This window comes from Diabrotica virgifera, chromosome 2, assembly GCF_917563875.1.
Source record: "Diabrotica virgifera virgifera chromosome 2, PGI_DIABVI_V3a".
Classification (NCBI taxonomy): Eukaryota; Metazoa; Arthropoda; class Insecta; order Coleoptera; family Chrysomelidae; genus Diabrotica; species Diabrotica virgifera.
This window is the reverse complement of record NC_065444.1, coordinates 13,439,618-13,456,404: the sequence shown is the minus strand read 5'-3', so window position 1 is coordinate 13,456,404 and position 16,787 is coordinate 13,439,618. Positions and strand designations below refer to the sequence as shown.

At 31.8% G+C, this 16,787-nt stretch overlaps 1 protein-coding gene and 1 long non-coding RNA gene across 2 annotated transcripts in view; one reads left to right on the top strand and one right to left on the bottom strand.

The window, feature by feature from the left end:
- Positions 1 to 16,455, top strand: part of LOC126879451 (V-type proton ATPase subunit C) — a 50,020-nt gene extending 33,565 nt beyond the window's left edge. Inside the window, exons 4-9 of the mRNA XM_050642467.1 lie at positions 963 to 1,149; positions 5,864 to 5,962; positions 6,047 to 6,302; positions 10,326 to 10,423; positions 10,514 to 10,649; positions 15,275 to 16,455. Coding sequence (XP_050498424.1) covers positions 963 to 1,149; positions 5,864 to 5,962; positions 6,047 to 6,302; positions 10,326 to 10,423; positions 10,514 to 10,649; positions 15,275 to 15,370 — 872 coding nt within the window. The 3' untranslated portion in view covers positions 15,371 to 16,455. The remainder of the gene's footprint in view (positions 1 to 962; positions 1,150 to 5,863; positions 5,963 to 6,046; positions 6,303 to 10,325; positions 10,424 to 10,513; positions 10,650 to 15,274) is intronic.
- Positions 3,490 to 4,433, bottom strand: LOC126879452 (uncharacterized). The gene is made up of 2 exons (XR_007696063.1): positions 4,366 to 4,433; positions 3,490 to 3,892 (listed from the first exon to the last, which is right to left on the bottom strand). It is a non-coding gene; the product is annotated as an uncharacterized LOC126879452 (long non-coding RNA).
- Positions 16,456 to 16,787: the final 332 nt, after the last annotated feature.

Here is a 16,787-nt window from a genome sequence, read left to right as displayed (position 1 = left end):
TTAGCCTCGCAGATGCATAGCATAGAGGACAACTGCACTACGTTGGGCGCCAATTATATACTTTACCATTGCTATTTGTTGGAGAGCCTGGGGAGCTATAATATAGGATAATATTAATTAATCTCAGGGATTTTTACAAGAAAACTAAGATGGTGGATAGAGATGTGTATTCATATATATGTAACGTATATAGTTTCAATGAACGGTAACTAACTTACATTGTCCTTGTATTTTATCACAATCTGCATGAAGGTAAATAATATGAACGCACCCCTCGACTAAACACATTTGGTCCACATTGATAATTGGCTATCAACCACATGACATTCTACGAAGCCTTGGCGATATTAGATCACATCATACCCCCATAGGCGCCGCGGAAGGGTACGCTTTGTTACAGAGATTATTTACTTTTTTTTAATTTAATATTTAATGATTTAGTAGCATGTTATTCTAGATGTAGGGCATCCTTTTTTTACGTTCAATAATTTGATTAAAATCTGTTTAATGCCTTAGTCCAGACGAGCTAAAAATGTAACTTTTAATAACTATATTAAACTCAATTTCTAAAAACTGCTATAGTATCAGTTATATATTTTGTTTAATAGGTTTTTGGTTATGTAAATGGATTTAAAAATATTAGATATCTTCTAATGGGATGTAATAGGTGTATAAACTAGTTTTAAACTGTCAATATATTTCAGATCTTCTTAATATTAGCAAAAAATCGAAACTAAACCTAGAATATAGGTAACTAGATAGGTATACCAATAAAAATGATTGTTTCGTTGATATTTTTCCTCATAACATATTGTCTAACAGCTAAATATGTGTTTCGTATCAAATTACAGTGTGCAAACGCAAAAATTTTCCCCAACCTTGGATATTTATGTTAATTACATAATGTTGTGTGTGTCTTTTCTGACTTAAAGCATTTATTGGTTACTTTTCTATGTTTGTAGGCGATTTGCCCACTTATTTAACCCGATTTACTTGGGACATCGCCAAATATCCCATCAAGCAATCGCTCCGTAACATCGCCGATATAATCAGCAAACAAGTTGGCCAAATTGACGCTGATCTGAAGACCAAATCGTCTGCGTACAATAACTTGAAAGGAAGTCTTCAGAATTTGGAGAAGAAACAGACGTAAGTAGTATTTTGAATAAGAAAATAGTTATTACATCAATTTGATTAAATATTTATTAATGGTAGGAAGTTTTAACTTAATCCCAGTACATTTTTAGGGTATCGAATTAAGATATGACGATAGTGAATTATAGTAGTTTTTTTGGGCACTCCCAACCCATTTTAGAGTTGAACCCCCAATTATTACCGCACATTCTTGTACATCTGTCCAAAGACATAGTGGCTTTATGTGTGGTTTTCAGTATGTGAGTATTCTATGTAACCCTATGATCAAAATATACCCCTAGGTATTTTGCTTCTTTGCTCAGCCTTTTATGTTTACATCAATAATTATAAATATATTTAGAGCCATCTAAGAAAACAAATATACAAGGGTGATTCGCCAAAATAGACGGCAATTTCGAGGTAGAGAAATTTAATTTAAAACATGGTTTAGAATTACTTCATTTTTAAATATATTTTATAAAATGAGCTATTCAATTTACCCATGATACCAGTAGAGATCATTTTTAAATATTTTCCGAAAAACGGAAATGTGACTTCGGAGTTGACTAAGTGTCCACGGTGTTGACGTAATTTCTCTGTTAATTGAAATTTATGATCGTAACAATTAAATAAATACTGGTATGTAATAAAACTATACAAAACACTTCCATTTTGATATAAAGTACTACAGAAAATCATGAAAAATAGGTAAAATATCAATTGCGTCGGAGTTGATTTAGACCGGCCTTCGTGTTGTCAAAACTTTCCAATATGTAGCCGTGTCTTTTCCGTTAAACTTCAAAAATCTAATCTGCTTTTGAACACAATCTTGTCATTTCCTTTCTACACATTCTTCTGACTTTTCTCCATTTTCTCCATGTCAACATAATTATTTGTTATCCGCTTCCACACATGAGCTCCATGTTTTCACATAATGTGCCTACATAGACAGCAGATGTCTCTTTTATCAACATTAGAGAAGACTACCCAAAATGGTATATTCTTACAGAAATAAGCATAGGTGCATAAAAAATTACTTTCTTTCATAAAATCTTTATTTAACGATTTTGGGGGCTTTCGCCTTCATTTTTCCGTCGTACTCCAGTGTATACGAGCCATTTTCTATAAAAAGAAGATAATTACCAAACCGACCGAAACATCTTGACATCTTACCCGGTAACCCTTTTCCTATATCAGACTAAATTTAAATTGTATTTTTTTAGTTTAAGAATGACCATTCACACACTTTAAACAACTCCGAGGCACGTTCGTCAACTCCGAGGTACGACTGGTCTTCGGAGTTGATTGCTTCGGTGTTGATGATTTCATACATTTTTAATTCTACTTTCTACAAAATATTAAAAATAATTCTGCTTTATTCATCGCGTGTCAAAAAACTTGATAACGCATACTTTAGCAAAATTAAGCTTTTATGATGGCTTCGGTGTTGACTGTATAAAAACATACGCTTAGCTTAAGACACCTTGAAAAATTTTCTATCGCTTAACGATATTATGTTCGTCCACTTTCTTTCACAATTTGGGTTAGACTGAAGCGTTCCTCTCTTGTCAAGCTGCCTGCCATACAGTATAGTGCAGTTTGGCCTAAATTTTCATATATTTTCATGAGGCCTCGGTGTTGATGCACAAAGTTGGTTACAGTTTTTAGTAGTAGATTTTTATGGTTTAATTTTAAAAATGAAAATTATTAATTTGACAATTTTAAATTACATTGGGTTTTTAATTAATTATTAATAAAATAATCTGCACTTTTGTAACTTTTCAGTGTGTAATACTATAAAACAGATCAAAAACCAAGGTGGGTTACAGCCTCGGAGTTGATATTTTGACATTAAAATTGCATAGAATGCTTGTAAAAATACTTTTTTTTTAATTAATGTTAAGTGGCGTACATTCATCTACTTTGGCAACACAATTTGAAACACAATATGTAAAGGACTTAAGAAAAAAGCGAGTTACACAATATGCCGCTTATTTTGGCGAACCACCCACAAACAAGCATACATTTAGGAAATGTACCGATAGAAAGGGTTGACAAATACAAATACCTATGAACCTGGATTTTAGCCAATAATGATCAAACAACAGAAATCAGGGCCAGGATAGAAATAGCAAGAAATGCGTTTGTAAAAATGAGAACAATTCAACGAAGACCTTGTCGTGTTCATATTGACAATGATATATCGAATTCATCTCGAAATGCCAACATTGGACCAAGAAACAAATTCGACATAACATCACCAACACGGCGAGCATGAGACTTTATGTGGGTTCTTGTATTCTACTCCTCTGCATTCTCCAGGCATATGGCACACTATCAGTAAAAAGGAATGAATTTCGGTATAAATGCTTTATTTTCTCATTTCATTGGTTATAATTTAGGATCTACATTATAGTCAATGTGAAGCTACTTTATATAAAAAAAACTGTCTCTGCTGACAGGCAAATATAAGATTCAAATAAAGACTTAGCTTGTGGTGTGAAATCTTCTTCCGGTGCTGTCCTAGGTTATCTACAGCTCCAGATCTTCTTCGGGAGGCGTCAGGTGAAAATTTGATGCATGGTGGTTGCCTCCGGAGCTAATTAACAGTTCTTCGAACCCATGGGTAACTGTCTCGAGGAAGTGGTTCTCGTACCTGATATCGTTCTGGTATTCACGTTACTTATCTGGGGAACATACTAAGCTCTGGGCCGAAACGGACGTGTTGAAGCTAGGGCCACGCCCTTCTCCTGGGTGCCTAGAAGAGAAATAAAGATGTAGATAACCCGCAGTATAAATTTATGAAGGGCCCCTACCACCCAAGTCAACAAAACCCTAATATTCCCCACCAGCAGCACAGAAAATCTTAGAGGTCACTTCTAAACAAAATGTAAACCCCAAGTGTTTTAATTTAACCGCCCCAATTACAAAATACAATTAAATAAATAAATAAAAATAAATAAATTAAATCCCACATATTTCTACAAAATTAACGTACTAAATTAAACTTGAAAATAATTAATATTTAATACAACTGCTGATGCTAATGAATTAGCATTCACGGAAAATAAATCAATATATATCCCAAAATTATTTTCTTATTGGACGAATCAACTTTGCAATAAAAATAGGTAAAAATATAAATATATGTATTCTGCAAATTCGAGTTAGTCAATTAATAAAACATATGATCTGAAAACTAAACGATAAAACCAAAAAAAAACAACTTACCAATTAGGTCTGCAGTTGTTTGATGCTACCTACTTGGCGACGATTATAAAAATGAACCAGAAAGTCACCAGCATGGAATTGATGAAGGTAAAAGAAATTAATTGAAGGTCAGTATTAGCTGATAACGAAATAGACTCTCTTATTGAAATTGGCAAAGTTGAACGTTTTAAAATTACAAAAAATTAATGGCTTGATAAATAATTTTGCTTCGGAATAAAATATTTAGAAAGAACGAAAACTGGAAATAATTAAAGGTTTAAAATGAAAATGACAATAATATTTTCTCAATAAATATTATTCGAGATAATGGAAATACCTTTTCTAATTTAAATCAGGCATCACTAATTTCATTATAGAATTGAAAATGTATATACAGGGTGCACAAAAAGAATTTAAATGGACCGAATAATAAATATTTGCTAAAAATGAAAATCAACAGCTACCTGAGAGGACCTATAAATGCAGAGTGGGTCTTATTAAAATAAATTCTATAAAGTAGCGGGTTTGCACGCTACAACCTTAGATTAGAGCTGGGAGTAAGAGCTTTGAGATACTATGTATTCTTGATACTGCAATTTTGAGTTGCAAGCTGGACATCGAAGCAAGAACACATAAATAAGCTACAGTCATTTGAAATGTGGTGTTACAGAAGGATGCTTAGAATAACATGGACACAGAAGAAAACGAACACGGAAACATTGCGAGAAATGTGCAAAGAATACGAAATAATAAACACAATAAAAATAAGAAAGTTGCAATATCTGGGACATATAATGAGGGGACAGCGATATGAAATGTTAAAACTGAAAATACAGAGGAGGATAGGAGGAAGGAGTATAGGAAGAAGGAGAGCGTCATGGTTGAAGACTTTAAGGGACTGGTTTAAATGCAGGTCTATAAAACTCTTCAGAGCAGCGGTAGATAGAGTGAAGAAAAAGAAGTATTCTTGCAGATACGATCTGGGCGAATTTTCCCCTGATAACGATTGTAATATTGTCAGCGTATCCTAGGTAGTAAAAGTCTTTTGTGGATAGATTTTTGAGAAGATGATTTACCAAGGTTGCCCAAAGTAGCTGTGACAGAACTTCTCCTTGTGGACAGCCTCCATCTGCTCTTACTTTGATGGTTGTTTACCCAGAGTGGATATTATTATCCTCTCCTCCAGGGATGCCCTTATCCATCTGCATTTTACAGCAGGTATGCCTCTTCTACTCATTGCCTTTATAGTACTTTTAAGTTAAAAGAAGACTAATTTTTAGAAGATCTCGTCAATAATTTCATAATTTTTTAAAATCTGAAATAGAAATTTTGCAAACTGTTAATGTTAGAAGAAACAAATGACCGCGTTAGTTGCTGCAATGTAGGATTTAATTTTTTCTTGACTTTGTATAATCAAAATTCCTTAGTACATAGAGCACGGTTTTATTGTTGAATTAGTCTATAGTAAAGTATTGGACAAAAATTTAGTGTAACTTCATCAATAGTCTTTTTGTTGCAGAGGAAGTTTACTAACAAGAAACTTGGCAGATTTGGTGAAAAAGGAACATTTTATTTTGGATTCTGAATATTTGCAGACATTGTTGGTTATTGTTCCAAAGTAAGTATTGCAAACAGTCCATAAACAAAACGCAACAACAGGATTTAATAATTATTTATACCATACTGACCATACTGTTTTTAGAGCCCAATTCAACGAATGGAATGCGACATACGAAAAGATTACCGACATGATAGTCCCTCGTTCTTCACAACTGATTAAACAGGATAACGAATACGGTCTATATACTGTATCCCTATTCAAAAAGGTCGTCGAAGAATTCAAGTTACACGCTAGAGAAAAGAAGTTCATCGTTCGTGATTTCATATATAACGAAGAGGAACTGGCAGCTGGAAAGAACGAGATAACCAAACTCGTCACCGATAAAAAGAAGCAATTTGTAAGAAAATATTTATTGGCAGCTTTCTTTCTTTAACTTGTTTACTATGTAGATAATCGTTCCTATTCTTCCTTTGTGTGTTGAGGGTGATGATTCTAGCTTTTGATGAGTTTTCTCCATTCTTTTCCGTTTTTCACCATTTTTGATGCTTCTTGCCCGTTTTGTAATATTTCTGCTATATCGGTGTTTACATTCTTTTATTGGTCTGCTTCTTCTGTTTTTTCCTATTAGTTTAGCTTCCCACACTCTTTTCCCTTCTACTATCTATCCATGTGTTATAACTGTACCGTGTTAATCTTCGTGAACCTGAACCTCGTGAACTGAAAAAGTCAAGTAACGGTTCAATTTTAAGTAGTTTTCTTATTTCTGTATTTTTGAGTCTGTCCGTACTTTTTGCCCATATCTTTCTTCTAAGGTATTTCACCTCTGTTTCTTGTATCCTACTCTGGTGTCTTGTGTCTTTGGTGTCAGTTTTCTTCTCCGTATGTCAACATTGACCTATATATTTCATATACTGTCATCTTCGTTTTCATATACTGTCATCTTGATATTTCTTTGTCGTTAAAGAATCCTCTATTTAGAGCCTGGGCTAGTTTTCCTGTACTCTCTAGTCTGTTTTTGAGATCGTCCTCGATGCTTTGTTCAATATTACTGTTTCCAAGCATTTGTATAAAATATGTTTGTTTGCTTTACTTTTTGTTGATATATCACCATTTTGATCAGGTCAAACCGTGTCAATTTTCCTTGCTATTTTCATTTTCTATCAAAACGTGAAAGGAAGCAAAAATATTAGCAAGAGACAAAAAAAGTGGGGAACATTTGCACATGAAATTTAAGTGTAAACTCTTAGGGGTAACCCTGGGAGTAATTCTCGTACACCTTAGGGTAAAACGAGTAATTGATTATATACAGGGTGTTAGTAAATAAGTATGAAAAATTTTAAGGGCTAATTCTACATGAAAAATTAATACCAGTTTGCTCTATAAACATATGTCCGCAAATGCTTAGTTTCGGAGATACGGGGTGTTGAAATTTTTATTTCAAACTGCCGATGATTTTATTGCTCTAAGACCAGTTGAGCTATGAAAATGAAATTTGGTGAGTTTTAGGAGGTAGTTATTACGAATTTTTTGACATACAATTTAGAATTTTGTATTCATCATTGGCGTGCCTACGGGCAATGGTCTGAATTTTTTTAAAGAAAAAAATAGTACGCCACTGAGATATTTCGAATTAAAAATTATTTTTAAATTCCACGTCTAATTTATGATAAAAAACCTTTCTTACCTTTTTTTCATATGGTGCACCGTTTTTATGCAGAAAAATAAAACATCTTGGCGCGTATTTTTCATTTCTTAATACATCATCAAGAACTATCCAATATAATAATACTAAACTAGAACAATAACAGAAAATATTACTAATAAGATTTCAACTAGGTGCAAAGCTGCAAGAAATGTTTAAAATGATCTCCTTTGCAGATAACAGAAGAATTTTATATTCATCATTGGCGCGCCTACGGGCAATGGTCTGAATTATTTTAAAGAAAAAAATAGTACGCCACTGAGATATGTCAAACTAAAAATCATTTTTGAATTCCTCGTTCAATTTACGACAAAAAATCTTTCTTTCCTTTTTTTCATACGAGGCGCCGTTTTTATACAAAAAATAAAACATCTTAACGCTTACCAAGTATTTGAGGTAGTTTCCATATGCATAGAAACTTAGTTCAAATACTTTGTAAACGTTAAGATGTTTAATTTTTTTGAATAAAACGGCGTCGCATATGAAAAAAAGGCAAGAAAGATTTTTTGTCGTCAATTGAACGAGGCATTCAAAAATGATTTTTAGTTTGACATATCTCAGTGGCGTACTATTTTTTCCTTCAAAAATTCAGACCATTACCCGTACGCGCGCCAATGACGAATATAAAATTCTTCTGTTACCTGTAAAGGAGATCATTTTAAACATTTCTTGCAGCTTTGCACCTAGTTGAAATGGTATTAGTAATATTTTCTGTTATTGTTCTAGTTTAGTATTATCATATTGGATAGTTCTTGATGATGTATTAAGAAATGAAAAATATGCGCCAAAATGTTTTATTTTTCTGCATAAAAACGGTGCATCATATGAAAAAAAGGCAAGAAAGGTTTTTTATCATAATTTAGACGTGGAATTTAAAAATAATTTCTAATTCGAAATATCTCAGTGGCGTACTATTTTTTTCTTTAAAATAATTCAGGCCATTGCCCGTAGGCGCGCCAATGATGAATACAAAATTCTTAATTGTATATCATAAAATTCGTAATAACTACCTCCTAAAACTCACCAAATTTCATTTTCATAGCTCAACTGGTCTTAGAGCAATAAATAAATTGGCAGTTTGAAATAAAAATTTCAAAATTTCAACACCCCGCATCTCCGAAACTAAGCATTTGCGGACATATGTTTATAGAGCAAACTGGCATTAATTTTTCATGTAGAGTTAGCCCTTAAAATTTTTCATACTTATTTTCTAACACCCTGTATATACATTTTCATTATCTGTGTCTTTTCTTTATTTACATTTAGTTTGTATTTTTTTGCATCTTTTTTACAGTTACATTGGAGTTACATTTTTCTCAATTGGACTTCAGTTTTCCTGCTGTTTCGGCGAATAATATTATGTCATCTGAAAATACGCATATCTCTGAAATTACCATATGAATTGTATTCCATCCTATACAGTATTTTTTAAAAGTTTTCTTACATTCTTTCACTATCTCATCTTATTACATTTATAAAAAGTACTGGGCTTAGACTACCTCCTTCTACTTCTACTTGTTCTAGAGAGTTGTGTATAGCTGCAATCATACCCTTTTTTCAGTTCCTTTGGATTATGAGCTATATGTTTGAGATATTGTAGATTTCTTTCTTTTATTGCTTGTTAGACTTTTTTTCTTACTCAGTATACTACACCACATTCACATAGCAAATTCCCAACTATAAACAAACGCACGTGTTACTATTCGCCCGCTCATTCGTCAAGAGGCTGTTAAATGTAATTTATTGCACTAAACGAGGCGGATTCTCATTTTACAGTTCCAAACTGGTCAGTCTGCAAATTCAAATTGTAGGTAGCGTGTTGGTTTTTAAGATACACTTCAGGACGACCCTGTTTAGCTTCCATGTGCGTTTGTTTACAGTTGGGAATATGTAAAATGAATGGACTGTATAATTTTATTACTCAGTATCAACTAAATATTAATATTTTAAATATTGCATTAATAAATCATCTTATACAGTAATAAAATATTATGATAAAAATTTAATATATTCGACCGCATGGGGTTGTTTAAAAATTTCATGAACCTTGTAAATACGCATCCTCTAAAAAAATGAATATTAAAAACATTAACTATTTTAAAAATAAAATAAAAATTTTATTTTTAATTCAGTTGCAATGCGAAGGCAAAACAATCTTACTTTTCAATTAGAATACGGAGCGCAGTCCAGTCCTCTGAATCGCGATTTTCGGCTCTTATTGGAACCTCATCGGAGAGAACGTAGACTTGTTCTCCATACTCCAATTGAAAGGAAATGGATGAATAAGTTTTCAATTTAAAAATCTTTTAGTAATATTTTAATATTTTTTAAATATTAATAATGCTATTAGGATCGAAAACTTCATCTATTAACTATTTTAATTTCGTACTAAATTCAATATAAAGTATTAAAAACTACTGTTACAAGAAAAACAACAAATACTTAAACTATTTTACTAATGCAAAAACTAGTTTGATTCTGTGTTGCTATTAGAGCGCACTGCAGATAAATAAATGCTTTCAGTAATGTCGGAGTTCATAGTTTCGTTCGTAGATTGGCCTCACCAAGAGTAAGTACGGTTCATGAAATTTTGTAAAACCTATAATGCAGGTTTTCATTACCCTTTCTTAATGTTCTGGTTGTCAAACAATTTTTTCAAGTAAAGAATTTGACGTTTACACTAAGAAGTTAAATATTTAATAAGTATCATTTTTGTAGGGTCCATTAGTTAGATGGCTTAAAGTCAACTTCAGCGAGTGTTTCTGCGCCTGGATTCACGTTAAAGCGTTGAGGGTATTTGTTGAATCTGTTTTAAGGTAAGTTGTTTGGTCTGGAAGGTTGATTTTAAAACATATGTAATGTTTATTATATACGAATATGTACTACATTAATCGTTTTATTTTTAGATATGGCCTCCCCGTCAATTTCCAAGCTATTTTAATCCACCCCAATAAGAAACAATTAAAACGTTTAAGAGATGTCTTGAACCAACTTTACGGCCACCTCGATAGTAGTGCTGCCCTTTCAGGACCTAACGTTGATGTAAGTAAAAAACTACTTCTGAAAGATATGTCTTTATTCCTTTAACCTTAGTAACCTAAAACTATAGTGCCCCGGCATATTGTTTCTGCCCTTGTTTTAAAACTTCTGTTTAAACTTCTTGGGAAAATTTTGTTTGCACGGATGGTATAGTGCATTATCCACTACTACTATGTTTAACTCATCCAGAAGCCGAAAGATAACTTACGAACTTACTTATTTACTAACTCACTTTTTGGAGTATTTGCGATCAGTGTATTCTCAAACAAATCCCGAAAGACTCTCCATTAATTTGGTCATGGTAGTTTTTTTTCCAAGCTGGAAAACTTCACATAGTTGTACAATAAAGGCATGTACATATATGAAATTAATAATATAATTTCAGTTTCATGGACAGTGTTTAGGTTGCTGGTTAAAGTGGAAATTTAGGGAGCGATTATAATAAATAGACACTATTATAAGTTTATAAAAATCTTACCAAGTCACTGTTTCACCATCCGCGATTCTACCACTGTCACCACTATATAAGTCTGGACTTCTAAAAGGCTGGTCCATTTTTGGAATACCAACATCTTCCAGATACTGCGTTGTAATCCCTGCCGTGTGTGGTCCTGCATTATCTTGCATTGACAGAAAACCATTGCCAATAAACCCTGCATATAGCATCACATGACGTTGTATAGGTCTCTCTCAATCAGAAAGAGATCCGTATGTGCCTCAAAAGAAATTCTTGCCTAAAACATTACTGAGCCACCACAAAAAGCAACCCAGTATGACCGAGTGTAGGCAGAAAACGTTTTCCGGCCCTTCTGTAGATCTTATTTCAACCATCTTTACGATATATTGATATTGTACACTCATTCGTCAACAATACTTTTTTTCAATAGCCTATTGTACGATTGAAGTGTTCTCGGGCAAATGCAAGTCTGCGTCTTTTGTGATCAGCAGTAAGTAATGGCCTCGTTGCTGGATTGCAAGCTGCCAAATCCTATTCTCTTAACCTTCGTCGAGTAGAAACGCTTATTACTGGTCCTTGGGCTTGCTGAATATGGCATTGGACCGTTCTAGCAGTTTACGTCCGTTCACGCTATCCGGCAGTAGTGAGAACGCGATCTTCTCTGAGTGTTGTCTTCCTTTTGGCATCCATACCGGGTCACCGTTGATGAGATGCGGTTGCAAGAAATCTTTGATAAATTCTCTGCACAATTGAACGGCTAACATTCAATTGTCTTAGCACATTTTTCCATCGTTGTTAAGAAATCACTGTAAGAAAGCCAGTGTAACACTAAGATATTTCAGAAACTCTTTAGGACACTACAATGGTTCACACAGTTCTCAAAACCATCAATTTTGCGAAACTTCGTTGATTCCTAGATAATGAGTTCTGAAAATTTTATGGTTTAATAGGTTTTGCGAATTACTTTATTCTCTTTACAGACTCAGTCTAGCTTCGCAGTACACGTGATAATTCATTGAATTTAATTAACATAAATCAAATTAGAAGAAAATGGGGAAACATAAATAAAATATAAAATTTCCTAAACTTTGTCTGCCTTATTAATAAAAATTGCTTAGTACGACGTTAGTCTCGGACTAACTATCGGAGATTAAGCCAATACTAACTTCATTTTAAGAATGTTATTAATAAACATGGACTAACCTCAGACTAACTAAACCTTCCGTAGTTCTTAGGTACAACAAATTTATGTTGGCAACCCTTGCGAAAAAGAAGAAAAATGTAGAGAATTTTGCGAGAAAGAAGAAAAATGTAGAGAATTTAACCTCTGTTTTCTTGTCTAAGGAATTTGACCGAACAGCTGTTTGGTGCCATTTCTGCATAAATCTTTGTTGGCCTGTTCTGAGAAGGTGCTACCTTGTGTATTTATATTTTAAATTATTGTTTTATATTTCATATTATCTGCTGTACCTTTTGAAAATTGGTATTTGACTTTAAATTTACTTTCTAATCTAAAGAATGTTTCCTAATTTTGTATATTTTAATGTATCTCGCAAGAGGAATATCCTTCCGCTGATTTATATCCTCATTTAATTCGTCTCTTAATCTTAAATCATTGATAAAATAATATTTCTCCATTATCAATAATAATATAATAGTGTTATTACAGTCGAACCCGCTTATTGGAACAGCCTTCGTGCCAAGCAAAAATATTCTTATAACCGGGATATTTTAATAACCGATCACTGGTGACTAATAGTAGAAATAATTGTACCGAATATACGTATCTAATAATAGTACATAATGTACTTTGTACATACTATGTATGTACATACATACGTATATTATGGTTTTATTTCTTTTTGTGTTAATAATAATATATAGGGTGAGGCAGATAATTGGCCTATTAGAAATATCTCGAGAACTAAAGGCAACAGAATCATGAAAATTGGAATAAAGGGGTTTTGAAGGATGATCTATTAAATGAAAATATTTTCATCTCTTTGCAACTTCCGGTTATACCGTTATAACTTCGTTTTTTTAAATGGGACACCCTGTATATTTTTACATTTTTGGATTCTCTTCGATGTCTTCTTTCTTAAAATATAAGTTTTTGTAATATTATACAGGGCATTTTAATTAATTTTGTAGCAATATTCACACCCTGTAGAATTGTAGTAGTTTGACATCTAAAACTCTACTTATGTTCAAATGATTTTTAATATACTCTACTATGGTTAAGAATCATTAGTATAGCTAAATTTTTAATTTTAGTATACAGGGTTGGTCGAAACTCGGAATGAGTATTTTCTGAGTTTTCTTAAATGGAACACCCTGTATTTTTGTATTGTAATGAAATGATATTTTATAGTACTTTTTTATTTCTTAAGCATTCCCTATACCTAACTGCTTTAATTTGTGAGTTATTGGTGATTCAAGCTAAACATTAATTGTAACAAAAAATACGTAAAATTTTATTAGGTTGGCCGTGAAAATACTCAATCCCAAATAATTTTTCAGAAATAAATACATATTAATCCAGACTGGTCCTTAAAATTACCAATAATGGTTTAGCTATCGAAATACCTACTTAGTTAAGATTGTTGGTGCGATTAACAATTAAGCACAAATTAAAGCAGTTAGGTATAGGGAATGCTTAAGAAATAAAAAAGTACCATAAAATATCATTTCATTACAATACTAAAATACAGGGTGTTCCATTTAAGAAAACTCAGAAAATACTCATTCCGAGTTTCGACCAACCCTGTATACTAAAATTAAAAATTTAGCTATACTAATGATTCTTAACAATAGTAGAGTATATTAAAAATCATTTGAACGTAAGTAAAGTTTTAGATGTCAAACTACTACAATTCTACAGGGTGTTAATTTTGCTACGAAATTAATAAAAAAACGTAATTATCTTTTAAAATAACCTGTATAATATTACAAAACCTCATATTTTAAGAAAGAAGACATCGAAGAGAATCCAAAAATGTAAAAATATACAGGGTGTCCCATTTAAAAAAACGAAGTTACTAGCAACTTCCGGTATAACCGGAAGTTGCAAAGAGATGAAAATATTTTCATTTAATAGATCATCCTTCAAAACCCCTTTCTACCAATTTTCATGATTCTGTTGCCTTTAGTTCTCGAGATATTTCTAATAGGCCCTTTATTTGCCTCACCCTGTATAATAGTGTACCTAACTGATACCTATTAAACAACTAAATTAAATTATAAATATGTATATGCATGCATACACCAATACGTATGAAATGTGTGCAATATGTAGATAATAATATATATTATATTTTCTTATTTAAATACATACAACAGAATTAATTATTTTTTATGGAAAGATAATCAGTAATTTTAGACGAATTTGTTTTACATAAAATATTATTCACTTTTTGCTCTAAATTATAATGATTAAAAAATTGACATTGGATTGGTCTTAAAGAAAACTTCTTATAATTTTACAAGCAGTTATGACCAAATTAACCGTTACTTAAAATCTATTGACTGGCAACACAATGGGTTAGCAATAAAAATGTTTATAAAAATGAAAAAGTACCTACTTTATGATCTGTGAATATTTTTGTTAGATGGTAGAATTATTGGTGCCCACAACGAAGTAATAAAATATTACCTGACAGACCCTATAAACCAGAAACCTTGTAAATTTCTAGGAATATGGATATAAAAAGTTTTTGGTTTATCTGAATAATATTATATAAAGAGGTACTGTTTTACTAAAACGTATTCCTATAAGCGGTTACATTTATTAAGGAGTAAATGGAAACGTTTCGGGACCTCAAATTTTTATTTCTTAAACCTGGATATTCCTATAACAGGGGTTCTAATAATCGTAAATATTTATTTATACTAAATTTACAATCAAGATGTAGTAGAAATAAACAAACCAATGCACGTTAAATGCTACTAGGAGCACTAACGAATCATAATCTACAATGTATATACATTGTAAATCCCAAATAATGATTTCCAAAGTTTATACATTGTAAATTATGATTCGGGAGTGCTCCTATTAGTAGCATTTAACGTGTCTTGGTTTGTTTATTTCTACTGCATCTTGAATGTAAATTAAGTATAGTAAGACTAAAATTCTTAAAATTTTTTTATTAATATACTGTTCTTATAATTTCAGAGCGTTGACATTCCAGGCCTCGGATTCGGCCAATCAGAGTATTACCCATACGTTTACTACAAGCTGAACGTCGACATGTTAGAATCGAAGATCTAAACTCACGCATCAATCCAAGAGTTTGTTATTAATAGGTTCCAAACAATTTTAAAAAAACGTACTACAGATACAAATAGTATATTTTTGATTACTCACTCTTTCGAGGGGCTGTTTTAATGTCGGTATTTTTAAGTTTTGTCCTTACTCAATGTCCATTTAGTACCCCGTCATTGTATGTAAATTAATTAAAAATGCGCAACAAAAAATGTAGAACTTTTTTTTATTTTAAAATGCATTTAAAATTCGTTTAACGATGATATAATTGCTTTAATGTATCATGTAATACTCCGATTGAACATATAAATCGTTATTAATATTATTTCTTGTTGATAATACAAAAGAGACCATATTATTAGAAACTGCATTCGAAAAATTAAAAAAATGATAGATATTATGACGCGTAGATGAGCTGACAAGTGACGTGTTAAGATGTATTGATATCTAAACATGAAATTTCAACAAACCATCTATGTTATAGATGTACATATGTTTCGTAAAATTGACGAAAAGCTGGAAATAGATTACATATAATTTGTCATAAAATATTTGCGTCAGAGACTTGAGGTTGTGATACAATATATATTTACTCCTACAGAATATTTGTTGAATATTACCGACACCATTAAAATACCTTATCCGTTATGATTGTAGATAAATAATTTACTCTGAATTTAATACAAAACGATGTCATAATTTCAATTGTACTTGTTCTAATAATATAACTACTTATCGAAAAAGAATAGAAATTTATTATAAAATTGTGTGAAATGACTGGGTATTATAGGATTGCCCCAACAAAATATTTTAGATGTAGTATGATGCTTCATCAGTGACAATATATTTGACGTGTTTTATTATGGGCCACTCTTTAATGTAAACCAGTATTGATTTATTGTAAATAAATATTGTATATATACTACAAACCAATAAAATATTTTGCCTTTTGAATCTATTTATAAAAGATGATTCCATATTGTAATATAGTTCAATTAGTTGACTACTTTTTTTGAATTTATTTCAGAAATAATTTTAAGTGGTTATTTGTTCAATGTAATTGTTAGAAAATAAAAACTATTCCAATTGTTGACTAGTTATTTATTTTCTGCTACCACATCAGTCCCGAAATATATAAAAAAAGAATATGTGTGTTTACTTGGTACGCACGTAAGAAGTTATACTTCTATTATAATATAATCTAACTTCATATCATAATTTTTTTGTAACTGCACTACTCATAGAATTATTTTTTCTCAAACCACTTTGTTATGTTATATTATGATAATTTAGAACACTGTAACATTTATATCTGAATAGGGCTCGCCCGTGAAAAAAAAAGGATATGACTTTGTCTGGATTTGAACAGGGGACCTCTCGATCCCTAGGCGAATGCTCTACCGATCAGCTACCACCGCTTTTG